The sequence below is a fragment of the Macaca nemestrina genome, chromosome 12 (assembly GCF_043159975.1).
Source record: "Macaca nemestrina isolate mMacNem1 chromosome 12, mMacNem.hap1, whole genome shotgun sequence".
NCBI classification, from domain to species: Eukaryota; Metazoa; Chordata; class Mammalia; order Primates; family Cercopithecidae; genus Macaca; species Macaca nemestrina.
The window spans coordinates 99,846,482-99,868,536 of NC_092136.1; the positions used below are offsets into that span (position 1 = coordinate 99,846,482).

The window sequence follows — 22,055 nt, forward strand, 5'->3', positions numbered from 1 at the left end:
TAATATATTTAAAGAAAGCAAATCATTTTACTCTGAATTTGTTCTTCTAAATATGAGGTGTACATCTTTTCCCAGAAATTTATTTAGCTCAAATTTCCTGGAACATTTATTTTTATACTTTTTTCTTAATATTTTCTTGTGATTATCTGCAGAAGGTATAAACTTCTGTTTAATACAGATATGGGAAATACATCTTTCCTGAAATCATTTCTCTATCCTTATCTGTAGTAGTAGTTTTTAACAAGGGTCATTTTGATCCTGGAACACATATAACAATGTCTGGATACATTTTTTATTATTATATGTTGGAGAGAGATGCTACTGGAATCTAGTGGGTAGAGGCCACGGATGCCGCTAACCATTCTACAATGTACAAGACAGCCCCCACTCAACAGAAAGATCTGTCCCAAAACGTCAGTGGTGCAGAGACTGAGAAACCTGATCTAGGGATATTATGTGATCAAATTCATGATCAATGAAAATTAAGCACAAAAAGCTTTACTTTTTCACCAATTCACAATTCAGGATGCTATAGATCTTAGATATGCACACGATGCTCTGAATGCTTACATAACTGTGGGCTAAAATAACTTACTTGTATTCTCCTCTGTACATTTACTAATCATTTCTCCAGCTGACTTAGTCTAAAACTCAAGTCCAAGTTGACATTTGAAGTCCATTTTTAGTCTCACTTTTTTCATGAAATTTTCATTAGCTTCAAATTACTTTTATTACACACAGAATATCTCTGAGTATTAGCTAACTAAAATAGAATCGAGTACCTGGTATATAGTAGGTAACAAATTTATGTGCTCTTCCCACTGGCCTCCACCTCCTTTTATGACTTTTGTCTTCTGATCTTACTGACTATTTAGTTGTATAAAGTTTTGCCATTTTAATTAAGTTGTCTTTTTTGAAAGCATGTCTTATTTATTCCATGAAAATACCTTTGTTCATGTTACATCATTTTTTTACACTCCAGAATTGTTAGCACTAAATGTAGTGAATTAATGAAGAATATTAAAAAATTGCAAAAGGACCAACATTTTCATACCTGTAGCTCCTAAGTAGTGACACAATATTAATGTATTACTTTTGCATGTGTATTATTTTTAGCATTCTAAGAGTTTTATAAACTATCAGGTTTTTTAAGATAATGTTTATGCTTAGTATTATTATCCTTTAGTCTGATTTTGAAAAATGAAAACAGATAAATATATTTAAAATATAAATGTCTGAGATGCTTGTTTTTATGTATTATATCTTTAACAGCATTTTTACTTGATTAAAAATTATATTTGGTTCTTTACAATTTAATAAAACAATTCAATTTTCTAGCTATTCCTTCTTCTGGGAATTTACCTGTTGATTACAAGAAAAGAGCAAGTATTTTGAATATAGATAAGATGGAAAAGAAAAAAAACACAAAATATCTTGCTAGTTTAAGGAAGTTTAAAATGTGTCTGTTTTGTCTTTACAGAAAGTGTGGACTATGGGCCAGTTTTTGTGCAAGAACCAGATGATATTATTTTTCCTACTGATTCTGATGAAAAGAAGGTAGCACTGAATTGTGAAGTTCGTGGCAATCCAGTTCCCAGTTACAGGTAGGAATTCACTGTTAATCATTTTTCTTAAGCCTTAAAAACTTTCCATCAATGATATTCTGACACTCCCAGAGAGGATTATACATATTTGTCTTCTGATTTTTCCTAAGATGGCTTCGAAATGGAACAGAAATAGATCTGGAAAGTGATTATCGCTACAGTTTGATAGATGGCACCTTCATTATAAGCAATCCAAGTGAAGCAAAGGATTCTGGTCATTATCAGTGTCTAGCAACCAACACTTTGGGGAGTATTCTTAGTAGAGAAGCTACACTTCAGTTTGCCTGTGAGTAAAATATATTATTTTTCTATACATATGTGTATATACAGTGTGGATTTTTAAACTTTAGTTCAGGAAAGAAAAACTTAAGATCTCAAAGTTTTAAATGTGATAAAACCATGGTAAGACATGGTAAGAATTCGAATTATGCAAACAGTTCATTTCTTCTTGGGGTATTTTGAAATTTTCTGAAAGATTTGCTATCTTCAAAATAAACCTGACATACTAGCCTGAGGGGTCAAAGTCCTTTTCATTAAAGTAAAGTTCTAGAAGTCATAACGTATTTTGAAACACACCACTTATTATGTATTATTTTTAAGTCTTTGAGTTCAAATTAAGCTTCCTTTGTGAAAAAAAATTATAATTCAAATCTTTTGAAATCTGATTCTCTCCATCTCTTTTTAAAAATATCTACTGTTGTCCTATCTACTATAGTCACCATTTGCTATGGATTTCTAAGAATATAAGATAGCACATTCTAAAAATTCTGCTTATATTCAGGTAACAAAAAATACCTCTGAAATGCTAATATTTTAGATTTTGACTATGTCTTCCAGATGTCCCAATTTTTGTATTGCAAAAAAGATACCGTATCTGGCTATAGAAAGATAGATATGCACACGTGCGCACGCACACACACACACACACACACACACACACACAGAGGAATATAAGCATTTCTAAAGTAGATAATATACCTGATTAACTGAAAATTAGCCGGGCGTGGTAGTGGGCGCCTGTAGTCCCAGCTACTTTTGGAGGCTGAGGCAGGAGAATTGCTTGAACCTGGGAGGTGGAGGTTGCAGTGAGCCGAGATTGCCCCACCACATTCCTGCCTGGGCGACACAGCAAGACTCGGTGTCCAAAAAAAAAAAAAAAAAAAAAAAAAAGAAAGAAAGAAAAGCAAGCAAATGTGTGTATATATAATTAACTGAATATATTTATTCTTAAAAACTCTTGAAATTATTTTACTTACAATGACAGCTTACAATAAACTAAAAATAGGCTAATAGGCAAAATATTTTATTATTCCTTAATAAGTAATCCTACTTGAAATTAAATTCTTGAGATAGAATCTCTAAAAAATACTGAGAAAGACCAGGAATCTTTATATTAATAATTAAACTGTAATTGTATTGGCTACATAAGAGATCATGAAATGATTTTTAAATTAAAATTACACCTGGAAGAATGTAATAATTGATCTTTCTCTATATAATCTTTCTCAGGTATCATTTCTAATTAACCCAGAATTCAGACACCCTATTAAAGAAGTATGAAATAGAAAAGGAAAGAGTAAAGAATTGATGATAAATACAGTTTGAGGAGCACCAAGATAGGTCCTAGAAAAATGTAAATCTCATCTTTTAAAGTATATTTGCCTAAGGAATTCAGATAGGCACATTTACATAGGCCAAAGATACCAAGATAGCAGCCTAAATAGATTCTTTTTTATTTTGGAAAATATTATGTGGTGTATCACAGAACCTAATAGTTTATATTATGCACAATTAACAAAGTAACCTAATAAACTAACCCTCATAATAGCTCCTTTATTCAATAGTCTTTTCAAGATAGATGCAGCATATCCAGAAAATATGCTTCACAAATATTAATGGCTTGTACCTTACACTTTGGTCTACAGTATCTGATACAAGGTATACCAGTTAGGTATAGCCTGTATGTCATTTGTTTTTCCCTTTGTGGAAGCAAATTATGCCAACTTTTTCTGCATGTGTTTACAGCAGAAAGCTATTTATTTTACATATCCATATGACTGTCCTAGGTTTTCTGGAAAGACCCAACACAGTTGTCAAATATACTCACCTGAAATGAGGACTTTGGCACTAGCATTTACAGTTCGATGACCAGGCATGGGAAGTACTAGTTATCCTAAGTATCTTACTTATTTAGCAAGAAGCTGTCTTCAACTTGATGTAGAGCAATATCTACCTATTTTTAACTTAAACATTATGGGCTTACATGTATATTCAGTGGTAGCACCTTATGACTCTACCCCTCTCCACTTTCTAGCAAACTCAGGTCATTGGCTAGATATGCATAAAAACCCACAAGGTACCCGGTTAAAGCAGAGAGTTACACAGGGAAGACCAATTCTGCCTCAAAGTTATTTCCCCACCTAGATGCCATTATGCTTATTCTTATGATATTGAAATAAGTCCTTTAGATGTAGCTCCATCTATTTTTCCAGTTTGTCTTTGAAAATAAATTCAAATATGGGCAGTAGGGAGAAAAGATTATTTGATTAACCTTACTAGTATACCTGGATGGGAGTTTGGGTGCTGTAGGATTCAGGGACTGAGAATCGTTCAGAGATTAGGGAGTGAAAATGAGGTAGGAAGTTGGGGAGAAAAAAGAAAAGGGGTTTCTGAAATGAAGTGAAAGAAGACAAAGGCAATGTGAAACTTAAAAACTTGGTCGGCAGGCCTTGCGCGGTGGCTCACGCCTGTAATCCCAGCATTTTGGGAGGCTGAGGCGGGTGGATCACGAGTTCAGGAGATCAAGACCATCCTGGGTAACACGGTGAAACCCACCTGTACTAAAAACACAAAAAATTAGCCGGGCCTGGTGGCACGTGCCTGTAGCCCCAGCTACTAGGCAGGCTGAGGCAAGAGAATCGCTTGAACCCGGGAGGCAGAGCTTGCAATGAGCGGAGATCGCACCGCTGCACTCCAACCTGGGCGACAAAGCGAGACTCCGTCTCAACAAACAAACAAAAAACTTTATTGGCAACTTTCCTTTATATTGTGTTTTCTGAAGACTAGGCTTGTAGGTAAATATATTTAATAGAATACACTCACTATTGTTGGAGTGTTTAATGTCTGAAGGGATTTTTGTGGAGGAATGTTTATTATTTCTGTCACATTTTAAAGCTGAAATATTTCATATCTACCAGGCATTATTTATCTAAAAATTTAAATATTCGTTATACAACTAACATTTCAAAATCAATATATTTAATAGACTGAGACAATTATTAAAGCATATTTAATCAAATTTTGTTAAACATTTATTAAATATTGAATATACGAGTCTTAAATGTATTAAATGTTTTAAAATCAGACTAAATTTGTAAATCATCAAAATGATTGCAAAACTTTTCACTAATACAGTACTTACAGTTATAATTCCTCCTTGTACTTATGCTTGAGGCATATTTGCATATGTTATTCAGTTTATAATAATTGAATATGTGTTTTTACCGTTTACACATTAATTTTATCATTTGTTGTAAAATACCTTTTTAGATTATTTTTATGCTGTGCTAGTGCTATCATGATCTTCTAAAATCAAACTTAAAGGACTGTGTTACCCGATTCAAAGTCTGTTTTTGAGTTACCAGCCCAATGAGTTTTGATTGCCTCTTTCAAATTCGAGATCTGTTTAACAGACTAGTTCACTTTTGTGATTAACTATTATTATTGTTATATCAATGATACTTTTTAAATCTTCAGCTTTTACTTTTGCCTTTTAGAATATGACAACATCGCTTGAAATTATGTGATTCTAAAACTTGTTGAACAGTGTTGAATAAACATAGAATGGGGCTCCCCTAATTATAGCCATAAAAAATGTATTAATTTGTATTATATAATAGGTATATACTTAATTGAAGAAGTTATCCATATACTAACATAATATCAAATTATCCATATACTAACAATTATTATACATATTTATTATGAAAAGATAAATATTAAATATAATAAAATGTAAATATATGTCTTTGAAGTTATCTTTCTTTTGCATGAAAATTACATATTTTCAAAGAAAAATTTCTGATTTTTAGTATCATTAAAGTCAGATGGCTTTTTGTAGATTCAACATATATATATATTATGCATACATATATATATATGTATGCATAATTAGTATACTGACACTCCCTTAATGCTAGGAGTACTCTTACTTAACCAGAAATATATTTTAAAATATTCTGCCTTTCCACTAATAACAGGTTGTCTTCCTGCTCCCATCCCCTTGTCAGGCATAGATTGATCGCTTTTCAATGACTATAATGTTATAGAGTCTAAACTCTAGGTGCTGCAGGAGCATATTAGATAGTATCAAATAAGTTCTGGTGGTAGATAGGATAACATTATTGCTAAACCAGATAGTAAAAAATATTTTTTAAAAATAGGTTTTGAATGTCTCAAGCTCACATTGATAGCTTATATTTACTGAATGCTTACTTTTGTGGCAGACAGTGCTCTGTTTTAAATACATTAACTCATTTTATCCTCTTAACCAACACATGAGTTGTTCATGTTGTAAAATGTAAATTCATTTTTCAGATGATACCTCTAATTTAACCCTAATAGTACTCAATCTTTTCCTATTCCCGTATAAATGTGTATTGGATTTCTTTTTGACCTAGCCAATTTGATTTTAGAAGTTCTTCTGAACTTGAATTAAATTGGAATGTTTTTAAAAATCTCATATGCTTGCTTCCTTAGTCATTTTACAATTTATTAACGTCTGTGTAAGAAAAATTAACATTAGTAATGAAAATAAGCATGCAATCAGTGTCCTGCATTACTTCTCATTGTTCAAATTTAGTTTAAAACCACTTATTTAATTTTCCTTACAGAAGTTTAAGAGTTTAGGAGACATTGACTTTCTTTCCAATCCTGGAATTTCGGGTTTATAGTAATTTTGATGTGTAATCACTCTTTCTTACTAACATATTTTTTTCTTTTAATAAAACCTTTCTTCATAATTTCATTATTTATTGAATAAGCTGCAGTTAGGACCTAGAAAGCTAACTTTTCTAAATTAATTTGAGACAGGACAAAGATAACTGCAGCTATTGTCAAAAGCGGATCTCATCATAGGTCCTAGCTTTTGCAGAAAATGATGATAAGGAAGTGAGTGTTTTATTAATACCTGGTGATATAGCAAAAATAAAGTTATATGTAGCATTTGGAAAAATTAAGTATAAAGCAAGTTAAATTGTTTTTAAAGTTTCATTTCTATTCATTTGTCACCCAATATATTAACAAATATAAAACAGCAAATGTATGATTGTATACTAGTGTTATTTTATTAACATATTTAGTGTTTACCTCTTTCCAAAGGTGATTTTTTTTTTGACTTGCTCAAAATACATGCATAATTAAGTAAATATAGTCCTAGGAAAAATATACCTTATGACAGCTCAAGATAGTACAGGTCAAGATAGTACAGACCATAAAGTGAGACAAATATTTCCCTGGTGGTCAAAGCAAAAGAAAGAAGTAAAAACATGTGAAGGAATCTAACAGGATTTAATTCCCCTGCACACCCAACACTTCCTCAGAGAAGCAAATCTCCTCTTGACAAATTTTCATAGAAATTTTTCATTTGAAGCTTTTTATTGCAACCCCTACAACATCCCTACATCAATTCAATGGCAAGTTTAATTAGCTTGACATAAAGCCAAAAATGTCTTTAACCGGAACTAGAATTTAATCATGAAGCCATTCACTTAATTCACTGATTAATATTTTTTTTTCTAATTTTGATTTGGACAACAAACAGATTTGAGCAGCTGCTCTTCAGTGGTTCATCCACCCCTAACCTGCCTCAAGGGCTTAAATGTGTACCCATGAGGAACTTCATTTTAAATTCTCTCTAAATAAATATTTATCTATAAACATAGTTCAGCTTACTTAGTGTTAATACTTAGTTTAGCATTAATAAACCTAATCCTCACAAGGGTGTAGTAAAAATTAACGAGGTGGAGAAGTCATGTTAGTGAACTGGTTTTTAAGGTTAAAATTAAAATCATAAGCACAAAGCTGGAGTGATTTTCTAGGGATGATTATTACTGATTATCAATGAGATTATGTTTGACAAAAGATATTTTATTCCTGAAGCCTGTGTTTATCATGAGGATAATTTCCTCAGCTACTGTAGTGATTTCTCTTCAGTGACAAGCAAGAATACGCCATATAAAACTTTGTCACTCTCACACTTCTCAAACATCCTTCAGAAATCCAAAGCTCATAGCAGTTTCTTCACAGTTGGGATTTTTAGAAATAATTCATGCCAGAAAGTCAAACATAAAATAATCAGGAATCAAATCTCCCTATGCTGTATCTTACTTCAAAAATACCTTTATATGCAATTCTTGGTAAATTGATAGTTCCTATCTGAATTTGAACATACTGCTTTTCAGGGCATTTAGTGATTTAGATCCAGAATATTCCATTAGTTTTCCTTGAAGCAGTTGATTAAAATAACCTACTTAACTCTTTGAGAGATTATATGACTTTTGTAGGCTTTGTATTTAAGCCCTTTAATTTAACCTTTCATTTTCATATAAAACTCAAAAATTACTTCTCTGGCTTTTTTCTTAACTTACTCTCCTAAGGTAAAATTGTCCTTAGAGTTTAAAGCCACATTTTACTAGTAGTGTTTAATATCTAATAAAATGATTTGAATAATCACAAACTCCACAGTATATGCAGAGCTTTATTTGATTAGTCTCTGAGGCTTATCCTGTAATAACTTTATTAAATCATTTGAATATTAATCTGAATGAAAGAGTCACATTGACATGGATGAATTTACTAGTTGTAAAGTTATTAGATGTTATTACAAAATAAATTAATGTTTGCAATTTTATCTTCCATACACAAATGACTCTCTTTTTTTTAAGGAAATCACAACTCACAATAAAATAATGTTTAAGTGTTTCTTTAAAAGTATAATTACTTTGGTCATAATAGATACAGTAACTGTGAGTGTGTAATCCCTTGGCAAAATACAGTATGGATTATTGGATTAAGTTCAAAGGAAATAATTTAAAAATCAAAAATACATAATTTTATGCTTTACTTTAAAATTTTGTAGAGAAGATGTCTAGCTATGTTGCCCAGGCTGGTCTTGAACTTGTGGTTTCAAGTGATCCTCTTGCCTCAGTCTTCCAAAATGCTGGGATTATAGGCATGAGCCAAGATACCCAGCCTAATTTTATACTTTAAAAGGAAATTATGACAAATCAGTGAAAGTTGAAGTCTGTTGTAGACTACCCTCACACTCTTATTTCTTTTACGTAAATTATAAATTTGCAAGTATTTTATTTATTAAAGTACAACCAAACAGGTACTTTCATTATTTATGAAAATAATGAATAACTCTGCCTTTATTTAACAGATGACCTGCAACAAAATGGTTCCGTTTTCCTGGCTTGGCACAGGGTATATTTTACCATAGTGCTCTTTTGTTTTGCTTTTAGAGATTCAGGAAGTCAGTTCTTCATTCAAGTTGTAAAGCGACCAGGATCAGGGACTGTATACATCTTCTGACCTTCAGTGCTCAAGCACATTTACCTAATTCATTGTCCTTAGTCCTTAGCAGAGTGTTTGTGGAGACCTTTCCCAAGCACAGGAAATTCCAAAGCACTGAAGAACAATAGATGTTTTAAATTTCACTTAATGGTGTCAGGTTAACATGATAAAATAGCAACTCTGTCTCAGGATAGCTTATGATCTTGTTGAGTATAAAGACTCCAATATAATAAAAAAAAATATCAACAAAGGGGCAGTATAAATAAAGGGCAGATAGAGACTATTCTAAGATCATTTTATTCCACAATAAAATGTTTCATTGAGGGACAAGTCAGAACAGAATATGTAGTACCCCAGAGTTCTTGCAAACTAATTTCACCTAAGTCAAAGAAACAACAATTATTATGCATTGACTGTATTATGCACCAAGTGCTAAACATTGCTAAGTTTCTTGTGTAATGAATAGCTAGATGGATAATTGATACATAGATATATAGAGATAGATAGATGTGTGTGAATATATATATATATGTAGCAGGTATGTGTGTATATATTATATATGGGTGTATATATAAAATATATATATTTGAGACGGAGTTTCACTCTTATTGCCCAGGCTGGAGTGCCATGGTGCGATCTCGGCTCACTGCAACCTCCGCCTCCCAGGTTCAAGCGATTGTCTTGCCTCAGCCTCCCAAGTAGCTGAGATTACAGGCCTGTGCCACCATGACTGGCTAATTTTTTGTATTTTTAATAGAGACGGGGTTTCTCCATGTTGGTCAGCCTGGGCTTGAACTCCCAACTTTAGGTGATCCTCCCGCCTCAGCCTCTCAAAGTGCTGGGATTATGGGCGTGAGCCACTGTGCCCAGCCTTATATATATTTTAAAATAACATGATAATAGTAAAATTTATTGAACATTTAAATTGTAGGCCAACTACTAAACATATTTAATGCATCACCGCCCCCTTTAATCCTCACATCAATTTGATGAAGGAAGTTCTATTATTAACCTAATATATAAGTGGAGAAAATAAAATGAAGCTGAGGGAAGTCAAGGTATTTCTGCGGCCACACAGCTAGTAAGTAATAAAACAGTAGCTCCAAATCAAATTTAGCGTCAAACTTCGTACTTAAAATCTTTGTAATACTGCCATGTTCAACTAAAACATGCTTTGCATTACGTTTTTTTGTTTTGCGTGTGTGTAATTAATTTATGCATGTAGAATTTACTCATTCTTTGATCTCTCTTGGACGTTGTTCTGTAGTGAGTAATGGATATACTAATAGTGCTTGAGGCTAGCAAAATCAGTGCAAACCCTTATATTTCATATACATTTCCTTGCCTACTTGGAATACCTGACCACTTTTTCTATTTCCTAATATCTTTCTTCTTTACTCCAGCCCTACAATACTCCCTCTGTATTGCTTATTGGAATTACCTATGCAAAACACAATTCTGACTAGGTTGCCCCTACATAAATCTTTGATGGATTACATTAATTGCATGGAAGTTTGTAATTTGCCCTACAGGTGTACAGAGGACACAAAAATAATAAGACTGTTGCATCAGGAATATGTATCCAGAGAACTCTGTAGGGAAAGTCACATTATGAGGGCATTTTAATATTCCGGGTAAAAAGGGCTTGAATTCTCCCTCTGTGGGAGGCTTGAAAATAAATGAGAATTTGTGAATGAATGAATAGGTGGTGGTGGGAGTATAGAAACATATGGGGGAGTTAGAATTCCATCAAGATTCTGAGCTTGATCAATTCAATTGAACAATTTATAACGCCGTTACATAATCAAGTCACACAGATAAAGAATGTAGATTTCTGAGAGAATCAGTAAGTTCAATCTGAGGTACATTTATTCTGACTTTTAGGAAGAAATACCCAACATTTAAAAATATTTGTTGGTGCTCAAGAAACGCAGGTGGGAACTGGCCACAAAACATGTTGAGAGACTCAGTAAAACTAAGGGAATGTTTCACCAACGAGAATTTTACTAGGAAAAAAGACAACAGACCTAAACTTTAGGAGCATATGCGTTTCTCTCACAGAGAGACCATGAAAGGTAGAAAGAAAGAAGCTAGTAAAAGAGAGAGAAAAGGATGATCCAGTAAAATAGAGTATAACACAAATGATGTTCAAAATTTAAGGTGGGGACTGATGTCAGATGCTAAAGTCATTCTCAAAAAAGAACTTTGGGCCAGGTGCTGTGGCTCACACCTGTAGTTGCAGCACTTCGAAAGGACGAAGCAGAAAGATCACTTGAGGCTGAGAGCTCAAGTCCAGCCTGGGCAATATGGCAAGCCCTCATCTGTACAAAAAGTACAAAACTCAGCCAGACGTTGTGGTTTGTGACTGTAGTCCCAGTTACTTGGGCGGCTAAGGTGGAATGATCTGTTGAGCCCAGGAGTACTAGGTGAGCTGCGGTTACTCTGCTGTAGCAGGATGAGCCGCAGACAAAACCTCTCAGACACCGAGTTGTAGAAGGAAGGACTTTTTTCAGCTGGGAGCATCAGCAAGCTACTGCCTTAAAATCCGAGCTCCCCGAATGCACAATTTCTGTCCCTTTTAGGGGCTCACAACAGTAAAGATTTTATATGAAAGGGTTGTGATTGGTTGAGCAATCTAGGGGATATGTGACAGTGGTTTCATGCACTGATAGAAACAGAACAGGGTAGGGAGTTTCACAGTGTTCTTCTATACAGTGTCTGGAATCTATGAATAACATTGGTTTCTAAGTTATGAGTTGATATTTAACTACTGGGTTTAGGCCAGGCAGGCCCAGGCCTAGTTTTGGGCCTGGCGCCGGGCTGCCTGTCTTTGGTTTTACTTCCTTGTTTTTCTCTTAAAACAGGTACTGAGTATAAAACAATATAAAACAATGTAGTAGTAGTTCTTCACTACTGCACTGTAGCCTGGGCAATAGAGTGAACTCTGTCTCAGAAAAACAAAAGCAAACAACAGCACAAAAGAAAAACAACAACAACAACAACAACAAAACCTTTGGGATTGAGACTTTTAAAGGCCAAGTTCAGTATGACAGAGAAATCATAATCCAAGGCAAATCATTTTCCAGCTTTTTCTATAATGATTAGGCTACCCTAAACTATATATAGACCTCAAAGTAATAGGTATCATAATTAATATTGATTTTGGCCATAACAGGAATGAAGATGTGAACAACATACATTCGTGGACATGACATGAGACTGAAACCGAGGTGGTATTTAGTAGTAGAAAGAAGACAGTTCGTTCAGAGGATGAGGCTGAAATTAGAAAACAGAGTCTAGTGAAATGAATTTCTCCTTTCCAAGTAAGGTATTTAGATCCTCTAGATTTTCTTCTTCCAGGGAAATATTCTGCCATATGGAATATAGTCAGTGTTGAAAATATTATGTCAAACTAGAAAAATTAAGAGTCTGGACTCTCACATTTGAACCTATAAGCTTAAACTAAGTAAACCATCTTTATATCAGCCAGGAAGGTATACAATTTTTAGAAATACTTTCTTCATTCTTGAAAACTAATTTTCACTTCATATCTTTAGAATATTTTTCAATAAAATACAACTATTATCATAATAGAAGTAGAAACCAATATAATCTTTTTTTTTTTTTTTTTTTTTTTTTTTTGAGACGGAGTCTTGCTCTGTGCCCCAGGCTGGAGTGCAGTGGTGCGATCTCGGCTCACTGCAAGCTCCGCCCCCCTGGGTTCACGCCATTCTCCTGCCTCAGCCTCCCGAGTAGCTGGGACTACCGGCGCCCGCCACCTCGCCCGGCTAATTTTCTTGTATTTTTAGTAGAGACGGGGTTTCACCATGTTAGCCAGGATGGTCTTGATCTCCTGACCTCGTGATCCGCCCGTCTCGGCCTCCCAAAGTGCTGGGATTACAGGCTTGAGCCACCACGCCCGGCGAAACCAATATAATCTTGCCATAATTCTCTAATGTCCAGTGAAAAAGTCTCATGATCATTAGGCTAAATGATGATTTTCCCATTTTAAAAAATGCAGAGAGAAGGAAGTAAGAGGATAGCAATTCTTTCCAAGAAGTCTCGCTAATTCCCTCTGTGTTGTGCAGAAGGGCTTTAGCACCTGTGAATTCATGGCCTCAGTTCCTAGGGAAACTTTCTGCAGTGTTTTGTTTTTGTTTTTGTTTTGCGTCTAATTCAGTATTTTTGGCAATTTCTAGGGCTACAGGTGGGATTTCTCAGGGCAAATTCTAATAAGTCATGTTCTGTATCTGACACCGGAGCTTTTTTAAAGTTCAAGGCCTCTTCAGTTACCGCAATGTCAGCCTTGGTCAAACTATAAATGGTTCAAACTATAAAAAAACTAATTTTCATACAGTATGTATGAGTCTGTGTAGAGAGGCTCAGATCAGAAACACCTTATCTTTCATAACTTTCTTAGCATACCCTCAGACAGTGGACTTTAGATCTATTCTACAAGAAGTTGTTTAAAATTGTACCTCTGGAAGTTACATTTGTGGTGTTTATAGTCTAAGTGTAGACTCAGATGTGATCAGAATAACTTCTGTATGCCAGAGAGATGTTCTGTTCATTCCATGGGACTTAAGGGGCAAGTATGGAGTATCACTGTGCACTTTATTCTAGAATCTGTTGAAAGACTAAATAGTTTGAGAACAGGCTAATCACATAGTGTACTTTGGGTAGGAAAAGCTAAAACAATGAAAAATACTAGCTCTTTGTCTAGATCTATTCATATGAATGGGACAGGGTTAATGGTTTATGAAATGGTTACCATACCCCAATAAAGTTCACACTCCTACAAATGGCCTCAAGGCCATTTATTATTTGGACTTTGTCATTTTTCCAGCTTTCTCTGTAATTACTAGACTATCATAAACTGAATCTAGTCCTCAAAGCATTTCATGCTTAATTATATCATGTCTTTATATCATGTTTTCTCTGCCTGCTGAGCTACTGTTCAGTAACCCACGTCTCTACATCTGTCTCCCTCTCCCTCCCTCTCCTTCCCTCTCCTTCCCCCCCTCTCCTTCCCTCCCACTGTCCCTCTCCTTCCCTCCCTCTCCTTCCCTCCCACTGTCCCTCTCCCTCCCTCTCCTTCCCTCTCCCTCCCTCTCCCTCCCTCTCCTTCCCTCCCTCTCTCTCTCTGACTCCCTCCCTCTCTCCCTCCTTATCTCCCTCCCTCTCTCCTTCCCTCTCTCCCTCTCTCTCTCTCTCTCTGTCTCTCTCTGTCTTTCTGTATGTCTCTCTGTCTCTCCCTTTGTCTCATATGATTCCTTTAGTTATTTCTGGTAACATTTCTTTGCAGCTACTTATAACAATGGCTGAAGCCGTTCCAAGCACACCACTGAATTTGTTAGACTATGAACTCGTTGAGGGCAGATTTCATGTTTTTTTTTTTTTTTAATTTCTTTGTTTTAGTTTAATAACCAACCTCTAACATGTAAGTTCATAGTCAACACTTAGTGAATGCTGGCACAATGTGTGAGTGAATTAATAAAACATCCTCCAGCACCACAATAGCCACTACACTCCAAAAGAATTCCCTTATGAGAACTATGAGAAGAATGATTCCTCCTCCTTAGGCGGAACATACAGAGCCATCTTTAACAATTGCAATAGAGAATCAAAATAAATCATACAATTTATGCAGAAATACCTTGTCAATTATAAGGCCCCAAATAGATAATAGTCAAATAATTGCTACATTGAAAATGAATATTAATAACTATGTTAATGAATAGAATTAATGTTAATATCAATACAAATGTTAATACCCATTTTAATGCAGTAATATTTTTACACATTATTTTGCATACTATTGGTAATATCTTACACATCATATTACATGTCTGAAGCAAACGAAGATACCCCCCGAAAAATATAGGAAAGTTACCTTTTTAAAAAAAGTGATTTTAGATGTGACCCTAAGTGCAGAGAGAAGAAAACTCTGACTTTCCTTTTTAAATATAGTTTTAGAATTCTAGCAACAACTCTATTGATCTCTGTGGCAATAAAATTTCCCATCCATTTCATAGTGCCATTGGGTTGTAAACTTACAGTTAGGATATAGTGATAGAATTTATCAAACCAAGCAACAAAACTTGTTTTGTTAAGTTTTTTGAAAATGTACGTGCTAATATTATTCTATTTGAGTTGCCAACGCTTAAGGTGTCTGTCTACCCAGTGCCACTGCCATAATTCATGTCAAAATATCCAGAAAAAAATAGTTTACTCTTTCAGTCAGTTTTTTAAAGATCTTGTTTTCCAGGCCATTATAAGAAAAAAAAAGAAAGTGTTTGTGTCACACCTCTTAATAGGTGAATTAATTTAGAGAACTGTCTTTCCTCACTCACAAGAAATTAAATAGCATTTTCAAAGCATCACATCTGTCACAACAGAATAACCAAAAATGTGTCTATAAACTGTCAACAAACAGCATCAAATAAGGTCATTTATATCAATTATGTTTTCATAAACACAGTAAATCATCCACCTAAGAAATCACAACCATTACAGACTTATTTAAATGATAATTCATGGAATTTTATGAACAGTCATTAAATTAACAAAATAACAAATAGTATAATGTCTGGGATGGAACTAGGATGTTTATGAACCAAAATTTCTATATGTCTATGCACCAATACGTAAGCAGGCCTAGAAACTTGGCCTTTAATTATTTTCTAAATTCCATTGTAAGAGTACTAACAGTTGAAAAAGCTACGAATGTTTCCCTATCGATTTTTTTAAAACCCTCGTGAAAAATAGAATATATGTGCTTGCCTTTAGAAAGCATTCTGTGTCAGAAGTTTTATTCATCTTATTTAGTGATATTTCGCTTTCTAGAGTTTTTTGAAGTTACTTCTTCAGAAGTTATAAAAATATTTTTATTTTAATTTACCTCATTTTAGAAAAAAAAAAAGGCTTTGCTCATAGACACTACAATAAAATATTCTTACCAACTTGCTCAATTTTAAAAAATGTTAGATATTTATATTTTATTTATATTTAAACTTTAATGACAATGCTAATAATAATTGCTAAGATTTATTAAGTGATTATTATATTCTAGACACTCAGGCGAACGTTTTGTATTTACCTTCATTTTGAACTTCAAAAAATCCTACAAATTAGGCATTATTTACATTTATAAACATTTTGAACATTAGGAAACTGTGCCTGAAGGAGGCAACCGACTTGCTCAAGGTAGCGTAGTTAAAAGGAGATGAAACAGATATTTATCTTTCTTTGTCTGACTCTGTATCTAGATCTCTTAAGAAACTAAAAAAATCTCCTACTGTTTGTGGGTGTTATGCATGTGATATCTCTCTAAATCATCTGAACCATCCTGAGGCTGTGCTTAGTATTCTCACAGTCTCTAATTTTGAGATCAGACAATTGAAACGAAAAGGATCATATATCCTCTTTATGGTCACACGGCTCAGATTACTGAACTTAACCTATGTAATATATCTGATATACATATGCACATTTAGGCCATCCTTTTCTATTTTTAATTCATTATTTTTATTTTATTCCGACTCTTATTTTAGATTCAGTGGTTTATATGCAGGTTTATTACCTGGGTACATTGCATGATGCTGAGGTTTGGGTTACGAATGGTCCTGTCACCCAGTTACTTAGCATAGTACCCAGTAGTTAGTTTTTCACCCTTTCCCCCAACCCCACTTAATGTTTCTAGTTTCTGGTTTTGCCATCTTTATATCCACATGTACCCATTATTTATCTTGTACTTATAAGTGAGAACATTTGGTATTTGATTTTCTGTTCCAGCATTAATTTGCTCAGGATAATGGCCTCGAGCTGCATCCATATTGCTTCAAAGAGATCTTTCATTCTTTTTTATAGCTATGTAGTATTCCATGGTATATATGTATCGTATTTCTTTATCTGCTCCACTGTTGATGGGCACCTAGGTTGATTGCATGTCTTTGCTTTTGTGAATAGTGCTTCAGTGAACATGTGAGTGCATGGGTCTTTTTGGTAGAACTGTTTGTTTTATTTTGGGTATATGCCCAGTAATGAGATTGCTGGGTGGAATGGTAATTCTCTTTTAAGTTATTTGAGAAATCTCTAAACTACTTTCCTCAGTGGCTGAATGAATTTACATTCCCATCAACAGTGTACAAGTTGTTTTCTTTTCTCAACAGTCTCGCCAACATCTGTTGTTTTCGACGTTTTGGTAACAGCCGTTCTGACTGGTGTGAGATGGTATTTCATTGTGATTTTGATTTGCATTTCTCTGATGATTAGTGATGTGGAGCACTTATTTGATACGTTTATTGGTTGCTTGTTTGTATTCTTTTGAGAAATGTCTGTTCATGTATTTCACTCATTTTTAACAGAGTTATTTGGTTATGTTAAATTATTTAAGTTCCTTATAGATTCTGAATATTAGACCTTTGTCAGAAGTGTAGTATACAAATATTTTCTCTGATTCTGTAGGTTGTCTACTGTTTTGACAGTTTATTTTTCTTTGCAGAAGCTTTTTAGTCTATTTAGGTATAACTTGTCAATTTTAGTTTATGTTGCATTTGCTTTTGAGGACTTACTCATAAATTTCTTCCTGAGGCCAGTGTCCAGAATGGTATTTCATAGGTTTTCTTTTAGGATTCTTATAGCTCGAAGTCTTACATTTAAGTCTTTAATCTTTCTTGAGTAGTTGTTTTTTGCATATGGTGAAATGTAGAGGTCTAGTTTCATTCTTCTGTCTATAGCTAGACAATTATCCCAGCATCATTTATTGATTAGTAAATCCTTTTCTCATTGCTTAATTTTGTCAAGTTTGTTGAAGATCTGATGGCTGTGGATGTACAACTTTATTTCTGTGTTCTCTATTCTGTTCCATCGGTCTGATTTTGTACCCGTACCAGGGTGTTTTGGTTACTGTAGCCTTATAGTGTAGTTTGAAGTGAGGTATTGTGATATCTCCAGCTTTGTTATTTTTGCTCAGGATTGCTTCAGCTATTTGGACGTTTTTCTTGTTGTTGTTACATATGAATTTTAGAACTTTTTTTTAGTTATCTGATAAATGATACTAATAGCTTGATAGGAATAGTGTTGAATCTGTAGATTACTTTGGACAGTATGGGCATTTTAATGATATTGATTCTTCTATTCCATTAACATGGAATGTTTCTTCATTTGTTTATGTCATCTAGAGATTTCTATCATCAGTGTTGTATAGTTCTTCTTGGAGAGATCTTTCACCTTACTGGTTAGATTTGTTCCAAAGTATTTTTCGTAGGTCATCCTTTTTTAAAATCTATACAACAGTGTATTCACAAAAGGCTGGTGGTATACTTAAGCACACTGATTATGCCAATACAGTGACACAAAGAGAAGATGCATGCCAACTTTCATGCATGGCTTTCATTTGAATGTTTTTTTTTCTATAATTCAAGCAATATATAGTTTCATATTATGTTAAGGACTTCATATTGTTTTTTATTATGTGTAGATAAAACTCAAATAGTCCTAATTCCAGGAGAGGTAAAATAAATAGAATTAATGTAATTTGACTATAAATATTATCAGGTCATACATGATTGAGGGGAACATCAAGAATGTGGAAGTATCAGTAATGTCAGTTACCTTGGTTTTAGCATCTAAAGTAAGTACAGTCCAGCCTATTGTAATTGTTGTACTCACCTTAAAAGAAGCCCTACCTTTAGAAATTAGGGATATTCAAATATTCTACTTTACTTCAAACTATTTTCTAGCATCAAAAATTTATACCTACTGCTGTTGTGAGCATAAACTAAAATAAGTTGAATACCTAGTGATATTAAGTATTTTTCTACTTTCAAAGTTAATGTTTAGAAGCCAAGCTTTAACTGCAATTCAGACTTTTTTATCTGAGCTTTCAAAATTTAGGAATACCAGAAATATACAATTTATAATATTAATTACAATATTTTTTCTAACATAACCTGTATTCTATTGTAAATATGGGTAAGACTAAATGAATATTTAAATATAAAACATACAAATTAACTGTCAACCTAACCATGTTTCCAACCCCCGCATCTCTGCATCATATTTAATATCGTATTTTCTTTCATGTTGCTAAATACATTTCAGCATGACAACTAGCTAAGGACAAACAAAATTTAATAATACATGCACTTTTACATGATCTTTTGAACTTGAAATTTTGTCCTTGTCCAGGGTCCACTGAAACTCTTCTGCCACAAAGCAATATCCTTCATCTTCGCTTATAACAGATGTTGTTTTTTTCCCCCGGATTCTGACATGGAGACAAATTACCATCTTCCTATATAACTATAAAACAGAATTGCTTTTCTCATTCATAGATTATGCAGACTTTGTGGGCCTGTCTCATTTCCAAAATGCATGGTGTTTTACAGAGGGGTAGAAAAAAACAACAAAACAAAACAGCCATGCATGCTGTCACACAATCCTGTACTGAAATATGACTTTGTTGTCTATTTCTTATAAAATTCCATTAAAATATATTTCTTTAGTTTATAAAGTAATTACTGATTAATTATTAATCATATCTAATTTTTCAAATGGTAAATCACTGGTAAACAATGACAGGAAAAACACAAGGCCAGCCAGTGAGTCAACATTTACTTTTGAAAGGATCTTAGTAACAGAAAAGCAGCTCATTGGTTATTTAATTATTTCATAAATATAATAGCTCATTAGAGAAATTTTCACCTCCTAAAACCTCGTTTATAAACAAGATGATTTTTCTCAATGGCTTAATAAAGGCATGTAATCTGGTGATTCAATTTACATTAATGATGATAAACTGTGAGAAGTTAGTTGATCTGGGGAGGTGTATGTATACGTATGTGTTTGGTTAAAAGGTGGATTTGATTACACTAAAAAGTATAAACAGCAATCTAGGTCATCAACTTGTATTGCTTTATTACAAAATATTAATCATAATAAACATTAGAAATTAACATTAGCTCAAGCAAAAATTGAGGGTTAGTTTGCCGTTGGCCTTTTGTTCTGTTAGAGAAAATAGTATCTATCCTTTTTATGGCCTCTCTCCTAATGAAAGAGTAAAATAGAAAATAAGTGAATTGCTCTTTCTTCCATCAGAGTGGAGCCCAAAATAATGAAAGAGATGGAGAAAAGCAGATACTTTGCTCTCCTTAGAAGGACAAAGCCAATGAGAGATAATATAGAATGGGAAGTAGACAAACTGGTTAGTATAGTCATAGAAAACAATGGAGTAGAGATTTTCAAGAGGAGGATTTGCCAGTCACATCAAATTCAGCTAATTTACAGGGAATAAGGATAAAGGAACAACATTTGTCAATTAATAGAGCACAGTTGTGTATAAAAGTAGCACTTCCATTAGAGGAATGAGGTAGAAGTATCTAGGATGTCAAGAAGTGAATATACAGTTAGAAACTGGGAACATCAAGACTGTGGAAGTCTCAGTAATGTCATTTCCCTGGGCTTTGGCTTCCAAACTAAGCACAATTCAGCCTATTGTATCTGTTGTACTCACCTTAAAAGAAGTCCTACCTTTAGAAATTAGGGATATTCAAATATTCTATGTTAGTTCGAACTATTTTCTAGCACCTAAAATGTATAGCTACTGTTGCTGTTGTGAGCATAAACTAAAATAAGTTGAATACCTAGTAATACTAAGAAGTGTTTTCCTACTTTAAATGTTAATGTTTGGAAAGCAAGCTTTAATTGCAATTCAAATTTTATGATCTGAGCTTTCAAAACTTTGCTTCTTTGGACGTCAGGCAACAGGTGGGTAGTGGAATTTACAGTAATAAGTTAAGGGGGTACGAAGGTACACAAAGTGAATCTTGGGAAGGTTGTTTTCTTATCTGTAATTGAGGAATGAAAGTAATATTTATCTCATAAGAAATATATGGGGAAAGACATGTGAGTCTATTGCTCGATCTCTGAGTCTGGGATCTTGAGTTTGCTTACGGGTGTATGTCAAGTGCTTTATACAGTGTCTGGTGCATGTGTATGATATGTAAGATAGTGTGAAAATGTTAATATTATTGAAGTTAATAGTATCAGTCTTCAGTATATTATAGTTATTTATATACTTGCTTTTTGTCTTTTACTGGTGAAATAAATCCATTTATCCTTCTACCAGATATTAACTGAACATTTACAATGAAAGAGATACTATCCTGTAGTAATCCTAACAGTAATACTGACAGATTACTACTCCCTTTTTGTGCCTTCTCTTCCTGCCACTCACTCTCTGCTATCTTCCTGCAGGGTTTTGGCACAAAATATTCTAACCTTAACCCTCTGCATACCTTATTTGTGCATTCTTTTTAGATGATGTTTTTACCCTGGGCTGCCAACTTGGACTTGCTCTAGCTCTGCAGTTTTCCCTCGATCTCACAAAGCCACTTGCCCATTAGGGTCTTGTTCTCCCAGACGCCCGGCATGCTGATTCCCTAGATCTTCCTACGTTTCCCTCTTTCAACTCAGGATCTCAGCTCTGATACCATTTTCCTCAAAGAGCCCTTCCCTGAGCTCCCTAACTAATTCGTTTTGAAAATCGACTGCTTTTCTTTTCATAGGTGTCATAGTGAAATTATTTGCCTCAGAGTTTTTGGAGATTTGGTATTGCATTAACGCGTTAGCAATCCGATGGTAAAAGCAATAAAATATGTTCTGTGTTTATAATCACTCACATACAAATCCAAGAAAGTGTACATTCTTCTCTTAGCAATTTTTATATACCACAATTATTGTTTGTTTCCACTAAGAGGTATAAAAACTTCAAATATTGAGATCATATTTGTGAACTGTTAAGGATAAAAACAATCATTGGCATATAATAAACATGCATTGCATTAATAAGTGAATATCAGTTACATGAAGAGG

General features: G+C 33.9%; 1 protein-coding gene across 5 annotated transcripts in view; it reads left to right on the forward strand.

The window, feature by feature from the left end:
* Positions 1-22,055, forward strand: part of LOC105484296 (contactin 5) — a 1,362,583-nt gene that overhangs the window by 829,913 nt on the left and 510,615 nt on the right. For all 5 annotated transcript variants that reach the window (XM_071075496.1, XM_011745800.3, XM_011745801.3 and 2 more), the window contains 2 exons: positions 1,481-1,604; positions 1,715-1,890. In XM_071075496.1, the coding sequence (XP_070931597.1) occupies positions 1,481-1,604; positions 1,715-1,890 (300 nt within the window). The remainder of the gene's footprint in view (positions 1-1,480; positions 1,605-1,714; positions 1,891-22,055) is intronic.